General features: G+C 36.6%; 1 protein-coding gene across 1 annotated transcript in view; it reads left to right on the plus strand.

The window, feature by feature from the left end:
* The window catches only part of LRRIQ3 (leucine rich repeats and IQ motif containing 3), a 176,255-nt gene extending 157,735 nt beyond the window's left edge, over positions 1-18,520 (plus strand). The window contains exons 6-7 of the mRNA XM_066264975.1: positions 8,269-8,995; positions 18,364-18,520. Coding sequence (XP_066121072.1) covers positions 8,269-8,995; positions 18,364-18,520 — 884 coding nt within the window. The remainder of the gene's footprint in view (positions 1-8,268; positions 8,996-18,363) is intronic.
* Positions 18,521-23,761: the final 5,241 nt, after the last annotated feature.

The raw sequence follows: 23,761 nt of genomic DNA on the forward strand, positions 1-23,761 counted from the left end.
ATAATTTAAATATGACATATTTATGAAACATTAGCTTGTATTTGAATATGAAAGCTATGTACTGCAGAAATAGTAATACATCGAATATTTAACCTGGTTCACTATATCTGATTTTACCCCAGTATTTTCTGTCTCAACAAATGGCATTCCCATCCATTCTGTTTCTCAAGACAAAATGCTAGTAGCATTCACCCTTGATTGCCTTCTTTATTTTTTCCCCCTCTTCTGTGATCTAATTTATCAGCAGCCCTATTGGCTTTGCCTGCTAAAAATATCCCAAATCTTTCTTTTTCTATGCAACTTTATTTACTTACTGTCTAACATTGCTTGGGCCTCTTATAGTTGCCTTTAAACCAGCTTCTCTCCTCACACTCTTGTGATCCATATTCAGATCCATTTTCTTCATGCTAAAATCGCATATATCACTCCCCCACTTAAATAGCTCTTAATCTCATAATAAAATCCAACCCTTTGTCTGTGGCCTATAGTACTCCATAGAATCTGCCTTACCTCTCTGACCACATCTCACACTAATGTTATCTTGTTTACTGGGTTCCAACAAAAATGGCTTTCTCTGTGTATCCCTACCAGGCCAAATGTGTTCCTGCGTAGTGGCTTTACAGTAACTTCTCATTTCTCTTGGAACATTCTTTTCTTGAAATTTTCCCACTGCTCACTCCTTTAATTTTTCACATTTGAAATTCAATTGAATTTTTTATTAAAAATTATTCCTATATACCCAGTATAATGATTAGATTCACTATCATTTTACCCTACTAATTTTCATAAGTTCACTATTCCTGTCTATTTTCCTGTTTATGATATTGTCATCTGCCTTCTGCCACTATAAGTTTCAAGAGACCTAGTATCATGGCTATCATAATGCCTCATCCATGTATTTAGAAAAGTACCTTACACATAGAAAACATTCAGTGTCATGTATGCATTTTCACATATATTTGATATCTGATTGCTGTGTTTACCAAAGACAACATTTTTCTATTAAAAAGAGATGGCCAGTACTTATTCTGTTTTGTTTTGTTGATGAGTGCCATTCTGACTGGTGTGAGGTGATATCTCATTGTGGTTTTAATTTGCATTTCTCTAATGATTAGTGATGTTGAGCATTTTTTCATATGCCTATTGGCCATCTGTATGTCCTCTTTGGAGAAGTGTCTATTCATTTCCTTTGCCCATTTTTTGATTGGATTGTTTGTCTTCCTGGTGTTGAGTTTTACAAGTTCTTTATAAATTTTTGTTATTAACCCCTTATCAGATGTATTTTTAGAAATATACCCTAAGAACACCATAGAACTGTTCCAAAAGGAGAAATGCACCCCCATGTTTATGGCAGCATTATTCACAATAGCAAAAATCTGGAAACAGCCCAAGTGTCCATCAATGGACAAGTGGATTAAAAAGCTTTGGTACATATATACTATGGAATACTACTCAACCATAGAAATGATGGCATCAGATCATTTACAATAACATGGATGGACCTTGATAACATTATACTGAGTGAAATAAGTAAATCAGAAAAAACTAAGAACTATATAAATCCATACATAGATGGGACATAAAAATGAGACTTGGAGACAAGGACAAGAATGTGATGGGAATGGGGGGTGTGCGGGGGAAGGAAAGAGAGAGGGTGGGGGGAGGGGAAGGGCACAAAGAAAACCAGATAGAAGGTAACAGAAGACAATTTGACTTTGGGTGAGGGGTATGCAACATAATCAAATGTCAAGATAATCTGGAAATATTTTCTCTGAACATATGTACCCTGATTTATCAATGTCACCACATTAAAATTAATAAATTAAAATTTAAAAAAGAGAAATTCATAGAAACTAAATAATTCTCAAACAATTAAAAAATAAACTAAAAATAGAGGGAAAAAAGAGCAGGTTGAATAAAAAATTTTATAGTTGTAATTACTGAATTTCAGTTGAATTTTAAAGCTACTAAAATATAAATGGATGGGTGGAAAGATGAATAGATAGATGAATTAATAGATGGATAAATCAAAATGATTCTGGAAAGCTAGAAGCTATTAAGTTCTTCATTGAGACTATGTGTAACTTTAAGTAGCTGCCATTGGGAGAAATTGGTGTTTGTTACATTACTAAAACACTGAAATTGAGATCTGAGATCTAAGATTAGATAAATGCTTACAGAGTCTTAGAGATTCTAGATACATTATCCAAAAAGAAATTAAAATAGAAGAATCTTTAACATATCAGGATGAATTACAATTGAAATGAAATAGAAATTAATAATTTAAGAATGAAAAAAATTGAAAGATGAACTCTAATATGACCACAAGTAGCAATTAAAGATCCTAACTATCTATTTTAGAGATCTCATATAAATGGAACCATGCAGTACTTGTCTTTCTGTGACTGACTTAGTTTACTTAGCATAATGCCCTGAAGGCTCATTTAATTTGTCACATATTGCAGAATTTCCTTCATTTTAAAGGCTGAATATATTCCATTGTATTATGTGCCACATTTTCTGTAGTCATTCATCTGTTGATGGAAATTTAGGTTGTTTCCACACTTTAGCTATTGTGAATAGTGCTGCAGTGAATACAGGAGTGCTAATATCACTTTAACATCCTAATTTAAGTTCATTTTTGATAAAGACCACAAGTGGGGTTGCGGGATCATATGTAGTGCAATTTTTTTTTTTAGGAACTGCCATACTGTTTCCCATAGTGCCTACATCATTTTGTCACCAACAGTGTACAAGGGTTCCAGTTTCTCCACATCCTTACAAACACATGTATTGATCTTTTTGATATTAGCCATCCTGACACGTGGAGGTGGAATCTCATTGTAGTTTTGACTTACATTTTCCTAATGATTAGTGACATTGAACATTTTTTCATATATCTGATGGCCATCTGTATGTCTTTTTTGGCGAAATGTCTAATTATGTCTTTAGTCTATTAAAAAATGGAATATTTAGGTTTTTACCATTGAGTTGTAAGAGTTGCTTATATATTTTGGAAATTAACTCCTTATCAAATACATACATTTTGCAAATGTTTTCTCCCATTCTGTGAGTTGCCTTTTTGTACTGTTGTTTGCTTTGTAGAAAATGCCTCTGTGATTTTGATAAAGATTGCATTCAATTTGCAGGTTGCTTTGGGCAGTTTAACAACATGATTCTTTTAATCCATGAACACAAGATATCAGTTTATTTGTGAATTCTTCATTTTCTTTCATCAGTGTTTTAATGTGTTCATTATAAAGATCTCTCACCTGCTTGTTTAAATTAATACCAATAATTTTATCATTTGATGCTGTAGTAATGGGATGCTTTTCTTAATTTCTTCTTCATACAGTTTTTGTTAGTGTAGAGAAATACAACCAAAATTTGTATGTTGATTTTGTATTCTTCAGCTTTACCAAATTTAGTAGTTCTAACTATTCTTTGTCTTTTAAGTTCTCTAAATATAAGATTATGTCTTCTGCAAATAGGGACAATTTTACTACTTCCTTTCTGAGTTTGAGACCTTTCTCTTATTTTTCTTGTCTACTTACTCCGGCTAGGACTTCCAGCTTATGTTGAACAGGACTGGCATCCTGGCTTTGTTCCTGATGTGACAGGGAAGGCTTTCAGTTTTTCACTATCGAATATGAAATTTGGGAATCATCACCATTGGATGTGCCTTACAGGAAATGCTAAAGGGAGATCTTCAAGTTGAAAAAAACAACACTAAACAGAATCATGATAGACTATGTACTTTAAAAAAAAAGTGCTGAATTAAACATTTTAAGGCAGTAAGACAGGCCTATAAAAACGTTATTTTATTCACCTTTATTTTTTATCATAATAAACAGCATTTCATTATTTCATGCTTAAGAAACAGAAAAAAAACCCAGAAAGAAACAAAAGCATTTCTGGACCCTGAGCATATTTTTTAGGGAGGGGAGGATATTCTGTGTTTCACAATCTCTGGTCTGAGGATGGGTTTGCCAGAAGTTTCATGCCAGTCCACAAAAGAGTTAACTACCCTGATGTTATAACAAGATTTATAGACCCAATGATCTTAATTGAATTCACTTATGCTCAGGGTGATTTCTGCTTTAGTGGTCCCCACAATAATTCTCCTATTTTATTTTGTTCCCAAGTGTATAAAGCTTCAAAACCATTGTGCTAGATAAAAAATCTCCTTGCAATAGAATTTCTGTTTCCAAGTGTAGAAGTTTTCAGGCTGTTCTATAATGTATTTTGAAACAAAAATCATTGGCAGATATGACATCTAATACGGCTTTACCATTTTACCCAAGGATTTTTTAGTGGGCAGATCCCTTTCTATTTTTTAGTAGAAATACATATATTTTAAACTTAGCATGAATTTTGTTTGGGAGGTGTTTTAAAAATTTTATGTTATTTGTTTAACAGTTGCAGTTTATTAAATATCTCCTTTTATAGGCAGAAGCAGAAAAAATAATTAATTTTATGGTGATTTTTTTAATTATAATTTTATTTTTTTAATGGGGCGACATCAATAAATCAGGTTACATATATTCAAAGATCAACAAGTCCAGGTTATCTTGTCTTTCAATTATGTTGCATACCCATCACCCAAAGGCCTTGTGATAATTAATATAATTTAAGGTTTCTGAGAAAACTTATGTGTGTTCCAAATTTTCAGTCTTGATTTGATTCTGCTTTGCTCTTTCAGGCTAAATATGCAACTAGAAACTACTTTATTTTCTATGATATTATATCTAGTCTTTAAATCAATGACCCACTAATAGTAATTCTTAAGCCAACAATTAAAGTAGCCAATTATTTTAAAATGAAAAATGTTGCTGTATAAACAAAGAGTATTAAATAGAATTTAATAAATTATTTTATTATATGACTCAGTAATTTAGGTAAAAGAATATTTCCATAGCACTGTAAAGCCATATTTGGAAAATATGTGTAATTTTATGTCTAGACATTTTCATATGGTAAGGTTGGGTCAGAGATGCAAAACCATTTTTTTATAGCTTATGCCATATTTTTCTTTTTCTATTTGAAATATGATTTGACAGTTTGTTTGCATAATTTTATGTCAATGCCCTTCATATCTGAATGTGATACTACTTAGAGCATTGCTTGCCATGTACATCAAAATAGGTCACCTTCATCCCTTTTCATTTGAATTATATTTATTAGAAATTCCCTATTTCATAAATATGAATACCATTTTAGAGCCTATTATTATAGAAAAGTGTTTTTTTTTAAACTGGATATCGAGACACTCCAGGTTATATAGAAGTTGCTTATATCTCAGGACACAAGTCTACCTCACAGATTTGAAATTTTATATGTGACACTTTTGTGATTAATATTCCTATTTTGTAATAATATAGAATGTGGTCAAAGTAAGTTTGCAATTAGGAATACTCAAAACAAAGTTTATGATTGCATCATTTTTATACAAGCAGTTATAAACATACTTTTGCTCCACCTGGTATAAAGGAAGCAGAAAAATAATTCCACTGATACAAAGATGTTACACCTGTAGACCTTATACTTGTTTGAATAGAAAGTTCACTTTGCAACTTCCTAGCTTAGTATAGTCATTATTTGGCCCTTCATGCTGTCAAATGCATCTAACAAAGACTTTTGATTCCATTGTCAGTTAAGATTAGAAAACATGAAGCAAATTGATAGAGAAAAAATAAACAGATGACAGATGTCATAGAGGGGAAAAGAAAAAGAAAAGAGTAAGTTAATGAGATGAGCAAAGAAATATATATATCAGTTATTTCAAATTGCTCATTTCTCTGCTATACCTTAAGTCTTGCAATGGGACTCTTCTTATTGAATTTATTGAGATGGCATTGGTTAATAAAATCACATAGGTTTCAAGTGTACAACTCAATAAAACATCATCTGTTTACTGCCTCGTGCGCTCACCACCCAAGGTATTCTTAGAAGAAAAGTTAGAGGTGTCATACTACTTGATATCAAACAATACTATAAGGCCATTTTAGGTTTACAGTTGTTCATATGGAAAAATAATACCTTAATTAATAGTAATTCAAAAATAAACTATCTGTGTTGCATACTCACAATTGTATACCTACTTTTGCCCCATCCTATATGTATATTGGTAACTGTGATATTGTGATTTTTAACAAGAAAAGTAAGTATATTTGGTCTGTTCTCCCAGTTCTGGAACAGACCTCTAGAACCCTTGGAACTTTTTAAGTGATAAAAGCAGAGTAAGAAAGATGGCTTTTACGTTAGTGAAGTAAATTTTGCACCATGTCAGGCAACCCAACTGGAACTTTTAGTCCCAACCCTGACCTCTAGGCAGGAAAAAGGGGCTAGAGTTGAGTTCAGTTGCCATTGGTCAATCATGTCAATGTAATTAAGCCTCCCTAAAAACCCGAATGAGCTGGGTTCAGAGAACTTTAATGTTGGTTAACACGTTCAGATTTCAGGAAGAGTGGTGTACTTGGAGAGGGCACAGAAGCCTCTCACCCTTTCCTCAAACCTTACCCTGTGCATCTCTTCCATGTGTTTGTTTCTGGGTTATATTCTTCTGTAATAAACCAAAAATATAATAAATAAAATGTCTGAGTTCTGTGAGCCACTCTAGCAAATTAATTGAATCTAAGCAGGGGTCAGTAGAACCTCCAATCTATAGTTGAATGGTTATGATAACCTGGACTTACAATTGGCATCTCAAGCAGGGTGCACAATCCTGTAAGATTGATTTCTTAACAAGTGGTATCGAACTGTATCTTCAAGTAGATAGTGTCAGAATTAAGTTGAATTGTAGGGCAATCAGATGATGTCAGAGTATGCATAGCTGTGTAGGAAAACCCTCCCACCCTTACGCAAGTTGGGATTAGTGACCAGAACTTTTAATATTTTATTCATGTTGTGTTTTATATTCCTGATATTTTATTTATGGCTGGATTTTTCAAAGTAGTTGCCCCAGATCATACGCTATTTACTCTAGACCTAAAACACTGGCTTTTGTCCCTTTGTGTCTCTAACTCTGGACCCAATCTCTTAATACATATTTGTGGATACTTTTTTTTTTTTACCCTTTTTTACTTGCTAGACTTGATTTTCTACTTAGCCGTAAGCACTACTTCCTTTTCTAATGTTGATATTCCTGTGGCCTTTAGTGAAAATTCTATCTATTCTCTTTTTTTCCTATGGCCTGCCTAGACCACAGGTTCTGGCCTTCTTTATGAGCACCTTAATGTCCATAAAACCTCCATCAGATTTGACATTTTGATACGTAAAGATTTTAGAAGAATCATCTGTTAGAAAAGATAAAATACTAATAGAATAGAGTTAGCAGAATGTAATTTTAATAGAGTCAGTCAAATATGGAAACATATCTTCCTAAGATTAATCAGTATATCTTTTCTAACCTATATTTGCTACATGGTCCTAAATTCATCAGTAGCCTTGTCAGAAAATAAATATATGAACAATGTGATTCAAGTTATTATATTAGTTAGGTTAGCTGTGATAACATATAGAACCAGAAATATATATTGACTCAAACATAATTGCCATTTATTTCCGGGTTCCATGAAGTCTGATTAGATAATCCTTATTAGTGAGTAGTTTTTCAAGCAGTGACTCAGGGATCCAGAGTTCTCCCACTTTATGTCTCTACCATCTTCTAGGGCCTTATCCTTATCTCTGTGAAGTGGATCAGAAGAAGAAAAACGGAGGAGGCACATTTGTTTTTTAGTAGCCATGGACCAGAAATGACACGTATCACTTCTGTCCACACTCTATTAGAGAGGACTTGGTCTCATGGCCACAATAACAGCAAAGGAGGCTTAGAGATTTGGCTCCTTTGTGTGTCCAATGAAAGGGAAAACAATATTGGCAGCTATTAGTTTCCACCAGAGTTGAGAAAAACAGGGTAAAACTTTATAATGTTCTTTGCAAATATGAGATAATAACTATATGTAAGAATAACATGTATGATTAAGTATAAGATATTGTCATTGAGTCAGTGCAAGTTAAATAACTGAAAAAGAGAATGCAGAAAATATAGGAATAAGTGCATTTTCTGTATTAAAATGTTTCAATAGTGATTTTTCCCCAAAAATCATAAATTGCAAAGGAACTTCAGTTGGGAACAATGCTTCTTAATGTAAGTAAATAACAGTTCTTGTAAATTTTATTAATGTATTTTTCAAAGTAATTGAGACATAAAATAAACTGTGCTTAACACCTGTATAATATATTATATTTTTCTGCTATGTGGCATAGGTCAGGAGTCTGAAGATGAAATTGAGGATGAAGAATCACATGCTAGTTTTAGGATATCTGTGTTCAAACTCCCCTTACATTCTTCAAATCTATTGAAGCATGCTGCAGTCTTAAGAGAGAATGAACAAGATACCTTTCCTACACATTCCCAGCTGATTTCTACTTCTCATCAAAAACCATTCATTAAAAAAGCACACACACTGTTGGAGAAGAACATAAGGAGAGAGTTTTTTACAACACACAAAACTGGTATAAAACTGAAAGCATTTTGTGATATTGATAAATATCACTCAGAAGAAAAGAAACAGGAAAGTCATAAGAAGAAAGAAATAGCTGTAGCCAGGGCACTAGTTGCCCAAGAAAAAGTTGGTTTAACTGTTAAAGAAACTTTGTATAAGAAAAAATGGGCTGCACAGAAATGGAGGATAGAAGAGAACAAGGCAATCCAGCGTGGTTTATTCCAACTTTGGCAGGACAGATTCAACTACCTGGAAAAAGTTAGAGAGAGAAGAGCTTTGTTTCTAGAAGAAAAAGAACAAAAAGCTGAAGACCGTTTATTAATTCAAAAGTTAAATAATGAGCGCACTTTTTTGACCAAAGGAATAATTAAACTTAAAATTTCACATAAGAATAAAGTGCTCTTACGTGAGAAAAAGCTGCTGGTTCAGCAAAAACTAGAAGCTGAAAAATATCAAAAGGATTTACTTAAACACATGAAGGAACTGAGGTAGGTACAGTTTTGATATAATAGAAGCATTAAAGTCCATATCATGTGAATATTCCATACTAAATGTTGAGATCTAATAAACAGTGCTTTATAATGTGGTATATTCTACTTTGGAAAACAGAAACAACAACAAATGAAGGACAAATATGTCCTGATAAATTACCAAAATGAGACAATGAAACCACTCTTTCTGCACCCCCATCCTATCTAGCAAAATCTGCTTCTTAATTAATGGTTGTTCTTACTGTAAATGGCATCATCATTAGTCTCTGGACCAATGCTAGTAAACTCAGTCTTTTGCAGCTCATTTTAATTCATTGCCAACATCTAATATATTTCCCTGTTCTTTTTACTTCTAAAAGGAATCTCAAATTGATTCTTCTTTTTCAATCCAACTTTTCCTGTACTAATTTATACTCTTATAATTCCTCTAAGAATTCACATGATCCTTACTTTTGAGACCTCCATCACCATTCTCCATCCTTTCTTCAACCATATCTGTTTTCCAGCCTACAAACCTAAACTATCTTTTAAAATTAAGTTCTGAACATGTCATTTACTATTTGAATATGTTGATACCTTGAAATTGCCTGCAAAATAAAATCCAGTCTCCTCTGAGTGGCATTTCAGACACCCTGCTCTGTTCCAGTCCACCTAGACCCATCTCACTAAATTTTATGCTTATCCCCTTCTCTTCCCCTAGCCTCACTTTTGCTTCCGACAGACCAAATTATTCGCCGCTCCCTAACCAACTTTGTACTTTTTTATCCTACAGTCTTACTGATTCTATTGATACTCTCTTTCTTCCCTCAAATATGCGCTCCGAAAAGGTACTACAAACTCACAATGTTGCTGTTTGTCTACATGTTATGTAACTGAAGGCTTTATGTTATTGAGCAAATTTTACTTTGAAGTGTTCGGGTTGGTGAAAGGGTAGTGCCCATATGTGACGGAAAAAGCACTCTTTCCTCCAGGGAGACATGTCAATAGTGGCTGATGCTTGGCTGAGTGAGACTGTTTAACCCCTATTTGTCTCCATCATGCACTGACAAAATCGATCAACCAACTGAAATGGTACATTCACTATTAATCTCTCCCCAACAGCTTTTCTAATATGTTAGTGCTTTTCATTTGATGATGCTTTCATAGCAGTTTTTAAAATCTCAAATGTTGTAGTTATCATAAGAGGACCTATATTAAAGTTAGCTTGTAAAGTTCTTTATAAGATAATGTGGATTATTATTCCATTTCAGTGCCTAGTACTATAGATTCCCAAAATCTATTCAATAATTATTTACTGAAGAAAATAAGTAAAAATCTCATTTTTAAAATTAGTAATGACTGTACGGAAGTCCATTTGGGTTATATCAGGGGTCTCAAACTCGCGGCCCGCGGGCCACATGCGGGCCGCCCACCAAATTTGTGCGCCCTGCAGACCGGCCCACAGATTAATCCACGAAGTTTGATTAGTCTGCGGGCCGCACAAAATTGGTGGGCGGGCCGCACGGCCGCGAGTTTGAGACCCCTGGGTTATATAATAGCCTCTGTTATGAGCAAGTGTTTTTTACATGTTTGTATTCAATACTTTAGCCATTGGAATGAGGAACAATGCATTTTCCCTGTAAATGTTGGTGATGTGAAGATGTCTAATCAAAATTATTAAATATATACTAAAAGTACAATTAACCAGGCTATGAATCTAGCTTCACTAGTGCTTTGTTTAATTACAATAACTTTGTCCTACATATTCTGTTTGTTTGTTTGTTTCTTCTGTGATATCTGGCATTTCTACTAAGGAGTATTTCTTACCTTACAGTTCAAGTCATTTAAATAGTATTTCACTCCCAGATGCTGAACATGCCTGATGATGTGGGGACATAAACATTCTTTGGCCCCAAGACAATAAAACTGCCAGAAATAGTAACACAGGCAATAGTACAGGAAATAGAACTATAGGTGAGGTTGCAATTGCTTAAGAACATTAAATTGGATTAGAAAGGGTATCTAAATCTCAGTGGACAGTCTTATGGGAAAGACCATTAGAAATCCTATCAGAAAAACAATTGCTGCATTTTAATTTTTGAAAATTTTTATGGATTGATTGGCTGATTCTAACAATAGAGGAGAGGAGAGAGAGAAAGACAGGAACATTGTTCTGCTCCTGTATGTGCCCTGACTAGAGCTCAAACCAGCAAACTCTGTGCTTTGGGACAGTGCTCTAACCAACTGAGCTATATAGCCAGGACAAACAGTTACATTGTAAACATGCATCTTACTGAAGAACCTTCTTTTTAAGAAATATCTTAGAAAACTAATCCTCAGAACACACTTTGGACAAAGGTGTCTCAAACAAATGCAAAAATTTATTAATGGTTCCATGATGAAGATTTTTAAAATTTTAAAATAAGTCAATAGGTTCTAAAACTTTGTATTGATTCAAAATAGTTTAACCAGAAGTTAGTAAGTTTAAATTTTATTTGTTATCAAAGAATTTTTACTGGAGTATAATTGGTATATAACATAATAGTTTCAGATGTACAATGTACTGTTTTGCTATTTATATATAATGACCCCCACATCATAAGGCTATCATCTGTAACCATATACAGTTATACATTTTTTCCTTGTGATGAGAATTGTTAAGATCTGTCCTCTTAGCAACATATATATGTAATATATATATAATACAGTGTTATTAATATAAATTTTTAAGATCCTCTCAACTTCAAATATTCAATACAGCATTATTAACTATAATTGCTATACTATATATTACTTCCCTGTGACTTATTTATTTTATAACTGTAAGTTTGTACCCTTTCACCCCCTTTACTCGCATCATGTACCCCTCCCACCTCTGGTAACCACCACTTACTTCTCTGTATTATGAGCTCTGTTTGTTTGTTGTAGAGTCCACGTGTAAGTGGATGGTCCTTGTCTTTCTCTGTCTGACTTATTTCATTTAGCATAATGTAATCAAATTCAATTCATGTTGTTACAGATGACAATATTTCCTGTTTTATGGCTGGATAAAAATTCGTGTGTGTGTGTATCCCATTTTATTTACAAAGAATATTTTAAGACTGCAAACCATGACTCATGTAAATATAAAATGAACATGTCAAAGGTTTTATTTAACTCATTATTTAATGAAGGATTGAGTAAGACATTACAACCAATTCAAATGAGAATTCTAACAGCATGAATATATAAATAGGCAATCAGAAATGTCAGAATAAATTTAGTCATTATCCACTGGCAATAATCAATGTAATTCCATTGGACAAAATGTATTTATATTTTTTTAGACAAGAAACATTTGCATTACTCATAGTTTTCCTCAACTTATAGAGTTGAAAAATAGCTCAAAGAAATTGAAATATACAGATAACTCTTAAGGGTACACTAGAAAGGACACACAGTAATTCTTTTTTAACTCTTTCAAAATCTTTCACACAATTTTTTTCCTGCTGTTAGATTCAAACTTAAGAGCCAAAATTTTATTCTGGTGATATTTTAAGTGGCCAAACTGTGTAAATGCATGCATATATTTAAGGCTTGTCTAGAAATACTTAGAAATTATTATAACTGTTTATTTCATATACATTTTTTTTTCTGAAGCTGGAAACGGGGAGAGACAGTCAGACAGACTCCCGCATGCGCCCGACCGGGATCCACCCAGCACGCCCACCAGGGGCGACGCTCTGCCCACCAGGGGGCGATGCTCTGCCCCTCCAGGGGGTCGCTTTGCCGCGACCAGAGCCACTCTAGCGCCTGGGGTAGAGGCCAAGGAGCCATCCCCAGCGCCCGGGCCATCTTTGCTCCAATGGAGCCTTGGCTGCGGGAGGGGAAGAGAGAGACAGAGAGGAAGGAGGGGGTGGGGGTGGAGAAGCAAATGGGCGCTTCTCCTATGTGCCCTGGCCGGGAATTGAACCCGGGTCCCCCGCACACCAGGCCGACGCTCTACCGCTGAGCCAACCGGCCAGGGCCTCATATACATTTTTTAAATGCTATCACTTACAAAAATATGATCTGTACCAGAAATAAATGTCAAATAAGAAGAAAGCACTTGCTTTTTCTATTTCTAAGCAAATTTGAAATTATTTACTAAAGTACTTTATATAATACATTTTAAGGATGAAAAATATTTTCTGTTTTTTTCTGCCAAAATTTATAAACATTTTTATTAATGTATACTCTTTATGTGAGAGAAAGGTTTTGGGAAATAATTTTCCTGTAATTTATTTTAATAAAAAATATTTTGGGCCTGACCAGGCAGTGGCTCAGTGGATAGAGCATCGGCCTGGGATGCTGAGGAACCAAGGTTGCCAGCTTGAGAGCAGGCTCATCTGGCTTGAGTGTGGGCTTGCCGGCTTAATTGTGGGATCATAGACATAACCCCATGGTCACTGGCTTGAGCCCAAAGGTCACTGGCCTGAAGCCCAAGGTCTCTGGCTTGAGCCCCAGGTCTCTGGCTTGAGGAAAGGGTCACTGGCTTAGCTGGAGTCCCCTGGTCAAGCAATCAATTAATAACTAAGGTGCCACAACTAGGAGTTGATGCTTCTCATCTCTCCCTTCCTTGTCTTTCTTTCGCTGCCTGTCCCCCTCTCTCTCATACACACATACACACACACTCTCTCTCTCTCGCTTAAAACATTTTATTTTTTGGAAAAGAGAATGAAGGCTAGTCTCATATCAAAACACAAATCTATGGCATGTCAGTGTTAGAGAAATTTAATCAGCTTAGTTTTACTACAGCAAATTGAAATGTCTGGCCATCGTTAATCTGTAGAGGATACAGAGTCAAGTGTGCTTCCTAATGTATCTTAACTGAATTATCTTCTCTTGTAAACTGCTGCAAAGATATTATCTTTGAAAGCACACAGGAATAAGGCAATGTAATGTTGTCCTAAAAGTCATTTCTGAGTTTTATTTGTAAATATTTTCAAATAAAGATAGAGAGTATCAACACGCAGAAAAGAGCTGTGACTCAAAAAAGTCTGTCTAGACACTTTGGAGTTTTTCAAATCTTTTTATTTTCTGGTTCAAATGTTTGATGTAAAAGCATTCTGATGAATCTCAATAACTAGTGAAGTTATTACTGAGACAGTGGCTTCCAGTTTCTGCTGCTGAAAGAGGAAGAACGAAAGAAGAAAGAGAAACCATAAATCTCTAGTTTAGGAAATTGATAAAATACCCACAGGGGCATTTAGAATGAATTGAAAAGAGACTTTGAAATGAAAGACCTTACATACCAGGTAAATGCTGGTTATAAGTCTTCCAAAACATTCTTGTTCATATTTTGAAGAAGTGATGATACTGCTTAGGGCAGAGCAGTAAGGTTTCCCTTTTGAAGTCCAATATCAATTAGCATGAAGATATGGCACATTGGGCAGCTATCCAATTACATTATCTTCTGCTTGTCTTTATTTTGATCATCAATTGACCCCCTAGACTACTCTCTTCATTCACTGTGGTCTTTATATCTTGATTCATAAAGCTTTTCTCCATCCAACTTTTACTGTAATCATAGTTAATTTTCAAATTCATAAGAACAACTCTCTCAATTGCCTAACCTAAATACACTTTATCCCAACCATCTTTAAACTCATTTCAGTAGACATGCAGAACACCCATCATAACTTGGAATTCTTAAATATGAAACTCTTGTACACTTATTTATGACCAAAGTTTTTATCTTTTTTAACTCGTATTTTTACCACATGTATTCTTCAAAGACAGGTCTTGCATAATTTTGTTAAGCTTGTGTCTAAGTATTTTATAAGATTTTTTGGTGGTAGTATAAATAGAATTTCTCTCATAATTTTATTTTCCCATTATTTTATCTTTGTATACTATATAATTACAATATGTCATTGTGTTTCTCTTCAGTTCTTTAAATAGTTGTGAGGTTTCTTTGTATTTAAATACAATTTTTAAACTTAATTAGTACCCTTAATTACATGTGCATTGTAATTAGGCTTTTGTCATGACTTTTACTCTTCTACATGTCCAGGCAAGGCTCTTCTCCAGAGCTCCAGACCCAAGAGTGGAAGCAAATTTTCATTGAGATATTATTAAATTCTAGTCATTCCTCTAAAGATTTTAAATGTTCTTTACTCTTTCCTAAACCCTATGAGTTGAGTTGTCCCTTCTTAAAGATGAAGAAAATGATACAGACAGAGCTGAAATAACTTTTCAAAAATCACACAGTCAATAAGTTGTAGGTCTGGGTCACAAGCAGAATGACTTCACTACCTGTACTCTTACCCACAAGCCATTTCTTCTCCATATTCATCTCACTTAGTATTACTACATGGATATCCAAGTTTTTTAAACTCTATTTTACAAAATAAGAACTCCAATATATATATTTTTTTAATTTAGAAAATTAGCCATACCTGTGGTGGTGCAGTGGATAAAGTGTCAACCTGGAACACTGAGGTCGCCAGTTCAAAACATTAGGCTTACCTGGTCAAGGCACATGTGAAAGTTCATGCTTCCTGCTCCTCCATCCCTTTCTCTCTCTCTCTCTCTCCTTTCTAAAATGAATTAAAAAAAAAAGAATATATAACAGAGTGACATTGCTCAATAAGAGTTCAAAGGTTTCAGTTAAACATTTCTACAGCATTTGAACTGTTGATTGTGTTGTGTTCCCATCACCCAAGTCAAATCACTCTCCGTCACCACATATTTGTCCTTCTTTACTCCCCTCCCCCAAAACTTCCTCCCCCTAGTAATCACCGTTATCTATGTCCATGAGTCTCAATTTTATATCTCACCTATGTGTGAAATCATATAGTTCTTTTTATTGTGACCGAGATAGATAAAGACAGAGAGGGATCAGATAGGGACTGACAGGAAGGGAGAGAGAAGAGAAGCATCGATTCTTCATTGTGGCACCTTAGTTGTTCATTGATTGCTTTCTCGTATGTGCCTTGACTAAGAAGTTACAGCAAACTGAGTGACCCCTTGCTAAAGCCAGAGACCTTGAGCTCAAGCTGGTGAGCTTTGCTCAAACCAGATGAGCCAGCGCTTAATCTGGCAACCTCAGCGTTACGAACCTGGGTTCTCTGCATCACAGTCTGATGCTCTGTCCACTGCACCACCATCTGGTCAGGCAAAATCATATAGTTCTTAACTTTTTCTGCTTTACTTATTTCACTTAGTATAATGTTCTCAGAGTCCATCTATGTTGTCATAAATGGTACTATGTCATCCTTCCTTATGGCTGAGTAGTATTCCATTGTATATATGTATCACATGGTCTTTATCCAATCCTCTGTTGAAGGATACTTTGGTTGTTTCCATGTCTTGGCCACTGTGAATAATGCTCCAGCCTTTTTCCTTATCCAGGTGTCCTACATTTTCTATCCGGATGAATTCCACTATTATCTTATTCTATAAAAGAAATTATTAAATGTCAGGTACTCCTTTAAGGATTTTAAATGTTTACTTATTTAGTCCTTTACTAAATCCTAAGAATTATATTATCTCCTTTTAAAGATGGAAAAAATAAGGTAAGAGAACATAAATAACCTGTCAAAAATCACATACTGAATAATTTTTAAACTTAGGCCCCTTTTTCATTTCCCAAGTTCAGATTTTGCATTCCCCTAAATACATATGAAAAATATCAAGATCTAGTCCACTTCTGTATTTCTAGGCTTTTCTGTTCTACTGTCTTTCTTACCAGAACTGTATGACAGAGTGTTGTCACTTCTTAGAGCATGCCAAGCTGTGCTACCCTCTCTGCTTTTGTTTTAGCACTGAAGCCTTTCTTATCTTCCTTCTGCCTGTTCTCCAGATTACATTTGCAATTTTTTTTATCATGTTTCACTTTGCCTTGTTACATAATGCTTTCATTATGGTACCATGGCATTTGATTTATATGCATATATTTATATATAATTGATTTATATATAATATATAATACCTTTATTTCTCTTTACTTTCTATAAGCATCTCATAGTTATATTGTCATATTTATATTTCTAGCATATAGGTAATGTGACAAACATTATAATATGTAACTGTTGAATGAATGAGGATGAATCAATGAATTCTTCTAAGACCTATGCCATATCCAGGTTTGACAGTATGACCCAGTTCATCTTTCTCTAATTTAGAGTCTGTATCAATCTGCAAGGGTAGCTATAACAAAATAATTCAGACCAGGTGGTTTAAACAAGAATTTATTTTCTCAGTTTTAGAGGCTAGAAGTCCAGGATCAAAGTGTTGACAGATTTGTTTCTTCCTCGGGTCTCTCTCCTTGGCTTGCAGCTGGCTGTCTTCTTGCTGTACCCTCACAGGGCCTTTGTCCTGTGTGTGTACATCCTTGGTGTCTCTTCATCTTCTCATATTGGATTAGAACTCATTCATATGATCTCATTTAAATTTAATCACCTCTTAGAGATTCTATTAAATACAATTGCACTCTAAGGTACTGGATGTTAAGACTTCAGCATATGAATCTGGAGTGGACACAGTTTAGTCCAGAGACAGATTAAGGTTGGTTGAGGCCCCAGGCACAGAAGAAATACTGGGCTCAAGAAAAAGAGAGACAGGGAAAATAAAAATACATGGTAACCATATTTTTAAATAAATAAAAAATCTTATGTACTATTAATGTTAAAATTGCACATATGTAACCAAACTTGCTGTCATTAGAAAAAAGTGTAAAGTTGGGGTTTTGTGGGGTCCTTCAGAAGGCAGGGCCCAGGGCACATGAATCCGCCTCTGGTTCAGTCAATAACAGAGTCTTACACAATGGAATACTACTTGGCCTCAAAAAAAAAAAAAAAAAATCTTACCTTTTGGGACAGCATGGATGGACCTGGAGAGTATTACACTAAGTAAATTGAGCCAGTCAGAGAAAGACAAATACCATATAATTTCACTCAAATGTAGAACCTAATAAACAAAAAAACTAACAAATAGTTACAAACTCATAGATAGAAAACAGACTGACAGCTGTGAAAGGGGAGGGGTTTGCATCGCTGGGTGAAAACAGTGAGGAGATTAAGCAAAAATTAAAACTCAAAAGCAAATACCAGAAGCCTTGGATTTAGTGAGGCTTAAGTAAAAGTTCTGCAACTCTGGTTTAGATACTTCTTTGGGAATCTAAGTCATGGTTTGTAGAGATTCTGTTATAGCCAATAGGAATTTTAGAAATATTAGCCTAATATGAATATTAGTGAAGGTTATAATAAAATTCTATGCAATAAGTGAAGTTCTGAGGGTTTTTTTTTTGCATTTGTAGATGTCTATTTTGAATACATCTAATTATCATTAACAATCTGATTGAATGTTATGGTTTTAGGAATTTAAAAATATCTCATTCTATTACCTTTCCTTTTTCCTTTTAGGATTCAAGAAACACATAAAAAACACCGTGAAGAAAAATTTGTTTTTGATATGTTTGCCTGTCAAAAAGCTTGTGAACGATTACAAGATGCTAAAGCAAAAGTTGCCCGTGTAAAAAGGAATATATTCACTAAAATTCCCAGTGGAATGACAGAATGATCAAATGCCAGATCATATCCTGTGGTCATTTTGAATTGTGGCAGTTATTTTCAATTAAAGCACTATGAAATAATACTATGAAAAAAGAAAAAGATTCCTATATAGATCTTATTTTTAAATATAAAGAATAATTAAAATGTTTCTCTTACTGATCATAATTTAACTTAAATCAAGTTAGTTGACTTGGCACCCCTAAAGCTCCCTTATATATCCAGATGCCCAAGGACCCATTAAAACCAATTTTCTTTATTGCAGGAAATATTGCAAAAGGCATTGTTTATTATTCTTTCATATCTCAAGTGTAGCAATTTATAAGCTATTTTCAGTATCTCTGGCAATCTTACCATAGTTATCTCTGTCCCAACTGCTGCCTTTTATTATGATACCGTGTACTTTGATTAGTTTCATTACCTGCTTTCATATATGTAATTATATTTTCTGTTCATTTAGTTAAGGCACTTTCTGAATTTTTTTTGAAATGAAGTTTTCACTGATGTATCAGTGTTTCATGCTCTTAAAACCCATCAGAAAATTTGAAATAGAATAGAGAAGTTAAACATTCCTGTTAACTTTCTTAGATACAATAAGATTTTGTGTATTTATATTTTTAATTCTTTTTTTTAAAATTTTTTATTTTTATTTATTTATTCATTTTAGAGGGGAGAGAAAGAGAGAGAAAGGGGGGAGGAGCAGGAAGCATCAACTCCCATATGTGCCTTGACCAGGCAAGCCCAGGGCTTTGAACTGGCGACCTCAGCATTCCGGGTCGACACTTTATCCACTGCTCCACCGCAGGTCAGACTGTGTATTTATTTTTTATGTGTTTGCTTTTACATACATGGGACAAAAGGAGAAAGAAAGACGATATACAATTTTATAATTGTGATCATAAAGTATACAGAAATGGTATATATTAATTTAAAAACTTTAATATATAGTCATGTGGCCCTGGCCAGTAGGCTCAGAGGTAGAGCATTGGCCCAGTGTGTGGAAGTCCTGGGTTCGATTCCCAGTCAGGGAATACAGGAAAAGCACCTATCTGCTTCTCCACCCTTCCCCCCTCTTCTTCCTCTCTGTCTCTCTCTTCCCCTCCTGCAGCCAAGGCTCCATTGGAGCAGAGTTGGCCCAGGAATTGAGGAGGCTCCATGGCCTCTTCCTCAGGTGCTAGAATGGGTCTGGCCACAACAAAGCAATGCCCCAGATGGGCAGAGCATCACCCCCTGGTGGGCATGCCGGGTGGATCCTGGTTGGGCCTATGCAGGAAGGAGTCTGCCTGACTGCCTCCCCGCTTCTAACTTCAGGGGAAAAAAAGGTATATATATAGTCATGATATAAAATTTGAAAAAGAAAGAACACTAAAATGATAAAAATCCTTTTAAAATTTGAGTCAATTATATATTTAGAAAGATATATGTGTCACTATTATTATGACATTACTCACTTAATAAAAGGTAACTACTGCCATTCAAATTTCACATCTATGGTAAATTTCTAAAAATTAAGTATTTTATAATAGCAGTTAATCTTGTGCTTTTATGCTGGACTGCTAAAATATACTGATAGAAATTTTTTTTTTTTAAGTGAAAGGAGGGAAGGCAGAGAGACAGGCTCCCACATTGCCCCAGAATCTACCTGGCAAACCCCCAATGGGGGCAATGCTCTGCCCATCTGGGGCTGTTGCTCCCAACTGAGCTAATTTCTTTTTTAGTGCCTGAGGCAGCAGAGACCAACTTGCTGAAATCAGTCAAGCCATGGCTGCAGGCAGGGAAGAGAGGGAGAGAGAGAAAGGAGAGGGTTGGAGAAGCAGATGGATGCTTCTGTGTGCTCTGACCAGGAATTTAACTTGGGACATCCACATGCTGGGCCGATGTTCTACCACTGAGCCAACTGGCCATGGCCATAAATTTTCTAATATTTTTGTAAAACAATAGCCATCTATTTAAGTTCATGGCACAAGTTTCCACTTTCCTGTTAGTTTAAAGGTAACTACTGAGCCAGTCAGATCAGCATTCCTGATTATTATTCAAAAAGAACAAAGGGAGATTCTGTGAGGTAGTAAAAAAGTTGAAAGATATTGTTTAAGAATATGCAGAGTTAGAATAATATCAGAGATGAGGCACCCTGGGGCTAAAGCGCTGAGTAGAAGAGAGTCCAGGGTCCTCTCTGACCCCATGCTGGAGACAGAAAACAGCAGGATAAGATTCAGCAACAAGAAATGTTTAGACTCTCAGAACAGAGATTAGAAGTCAGCACGTTCCTTGTCCTTTACTTCACCCCTGAAAACTTCTGTTGTCTATTTCCTTGAGTTATGTGTACTGGCATAATATCTGAGTAAGGCTGGGGATGAGGCTTCAGTCCTTCTGTCTGATGACTTGGGGCTGTTGCCTTCCATCAGCCCCTTGGGGCATTTTATTTGGTCTTCAGGTAGTTCAATGTTGCTGCAACAAGTGGTGCCCTTTGTGAGGGACAGGAATCAAACATAAGGTTTGCTACTTTGAGTAGTTTATTTTCATTGTACCAAGTAGTTCCCCATGTGAAGAACCAGACAAAATGACTTCCCAAAGCCTGGCAAAAGCTTACCAAATGTCTGCTCATCCCATTTGGTAAGGGACACAGCAGCAGGGGAATAGGTCTTGAGTGCTAGTGGTGAGGTCAGTTCTAAGGACCAGGCCGGGGGATTTCCCTTTCCCTCATCTCCCCTTCCTGATAGGTAATTCCCTTTACCCTGAACAGTGGAGTCTCAAGTTATAGCTATGGGGACTCCTTCGAGCTGCAGGGTTTCAGACTGGAATTTAACTACCCTCTTGTTCATGATCTGACAACAATGCCCTTGGTATCCTAAGGAGGGATATTCAGATTTAGAAGACTGGAAAAGCACTTTTACCAAGGGGATGGTTGAAGCAATCAGGACAGGGTATGAAATGGCCCCTTGGAATTAAAGAGATCTTGTGAAAACTGTTCTTACCACCTAGACCAAACCTCAGACAGCCCCTCCCCCTAGATATTTCACTACCCTAACCAGCAAGAAGTAGCTACAGAAGACAAGACCTTCACCTCTTTTCCTTAAACAACAAAAGGCTGAAATATTAGGTTTGGGTCAAGGGCTTCTTTAAATCCAGAGCCCCTTTAAAAACTCAAATTCCCCTCATCTGACCTCCATCTCACCTTAAGCAACTCCCTCCACACTAGGCAGGTCTTGGGAAGTGTCCTTGAGACAAGCTTTCAGGGGGGACCTGTAACCAAGGCCAGAAACCTGTTACAATTGTGAGAAAGAAGGATATTTTCAGAAAGATTACCGGCTGAGAACTGTGTAGCTTGGCTTTTCTGTGTGCCCTCAGAGAGTAATTAAAACTCAATCTAAAAATTGCTTATAAAGTTCCAGCAAAGCAGACTGTAAGTAACCAATATGATCAATTACTATTTTTGTTGTGTTCATGCAAATTACCAAACCGAGTTAAAACTAGACTTAATACTGTAACTAAAATAATCTTAAATTGGCTCTTTAAAAAAGAAAAAAATAACTAAAGTTAATTTTAAGAAAAACAAAAGGAAAAACCAGGTCATTTAAATTTCTTAAAGCCTTTTCCTAGAGACCTGGAAACAACCCTAATCCTGAGAACAGTAGGAGAATTAACACCTCTTAATGGGTGGGTTAACACCTCTTAACACCTCAATGAAAAGAGAGAGAGAAAAAAAGACACTTTTAAAACCTAAGTGGCGGTTGGTGACGTCACGGAAATGGCGCCGTGAGCAGCGCGTCTGACAGATCTCCCCAAAATCACAACAAATTTATCAACTAGAAACAGAAAAATTTATCCTCGGAGCATTCCGGAGTTCCACACAAACTGAAAGCGAAAGGACTGTTATCACTTGAATCTGAGAAACGAGGGTGTAGAGGAAGCTACCGCAGGGACGTTCATTCAAGCCGCGGAGGGAATGTGCCGGTGGTGAGTCAGCCCACACTCGGGAGCGGCGAGCAGCCACTGGCGCGCGCCCAGTCCAGTTGCAGAGCGAGTACTGCCCACACTCAGGAGCCGCGAAGGGAGTGCGCCTGCGGTGAGTCGGACCACACTCGGGAGCGGGGAGCAGCCGCCGGCGTGCGGTTGCAGAGCAAGTACCGCCCACACTCAGGAGCGGCGAGCAGCCACTGGCGCGCACCCGGTCCAGTTACAGAGCGAGCACCGCTAACGTTCCCAGCAGCCCGCGTACTGCGAGAGAGAGACCCCAGCCACCGGTGCCCGGAGCATCCCATTCGCGCACGTGCGCTGGGCAATCCACGCGCCCAGAGCGCCCTACTGGCCCGCACACCCAGGGTGCCCCATTATCCTGCACCCGGTGCGCCCCAGCCGCCAGCAGCGGGGCGAGCGGGAGAGGCGCCAAGGCGGTCTTCCCTACTTGGGAGATTCTCTCCGTGGGCGGGGCACCTCACCCAGCCATTCAAGCTAACAATCAAGCGTTGGGGGAGGGGCGCTCAGGCAGCCTGAAATACCTTTGGGAGCACAGCTGCAGACCCAATCACTGAAATTAGCTTAACCCATGAAATCTGCGCACCCACGGGTTCTAATTGATAAGATCTCTCTCAGTTCAGCGATCCAAGACAAGAGGCGTGATATTTTTTAGTGCCTCTCGCTAAAGGGGCGGGAGCAACTTCTGATTGATAGAGCCTCCATATTCAGGGATAAACGCTAATAAGAGGGACTTGGCAGATAATAAGATCTATACTACACTAGTCACAAGCAGAGACTAGTGCCTCTTCTTCCCAGCCAAAACAGGCTACAAAGTGTGGAAAGCCTGGGTTGAGTGGTCCAACTGAATGCTAGGCGCTAAACAGTCCCCTTGACAACAATTGACTCCCACCCCTGCCTGATTACACTGGAGGCTCTGACTGCCAGAGCCTTTCCCAAACCCTTGCGCTGAGTGGGGATAGAGTGGGGATTTCCTAGCGCTTTGAGCCTCTTACTCCCCAGGCAGAAGCAGTTGCAGCCTTATAGCTGGATCACCAGGCTGCTAATTCAGGAAGGGGGGACTAGGAGAGAGAATCCAGGAAAGCAAACTCTCTCATCGTTGGACCCTGCAAACGCCAACAGGCCTTGACTACCAGCAAGACTAAAGCCAATTATATGACATTGCCATAGAATCCCATCAACTGCAAATCCCTACCTAAGTGTGATACAGGGGCAGAGCCTGGGGTACAGAGTCACTGACCAGGAAGAGGGAGAGAAAAGAAAAAGGAAGAAGTTA

The sequence above is a fragment of the Saccopteryx bilineata genome, chromosome 3 (genome assembly GCF_036850765.1).
Source record: "Saccopteryx bilineata isolate mSacBil1 chromosome 3, mSacBil1_pri_phased_curated, whole genome shotgun sequence".
NCBI classification, from domain to species: Eukaryota; Metazoa; Chordata; class Mammalia; order Chiroptera; family Emballonuridae; genus Saccopteryx; species Saccopteryx bilineata.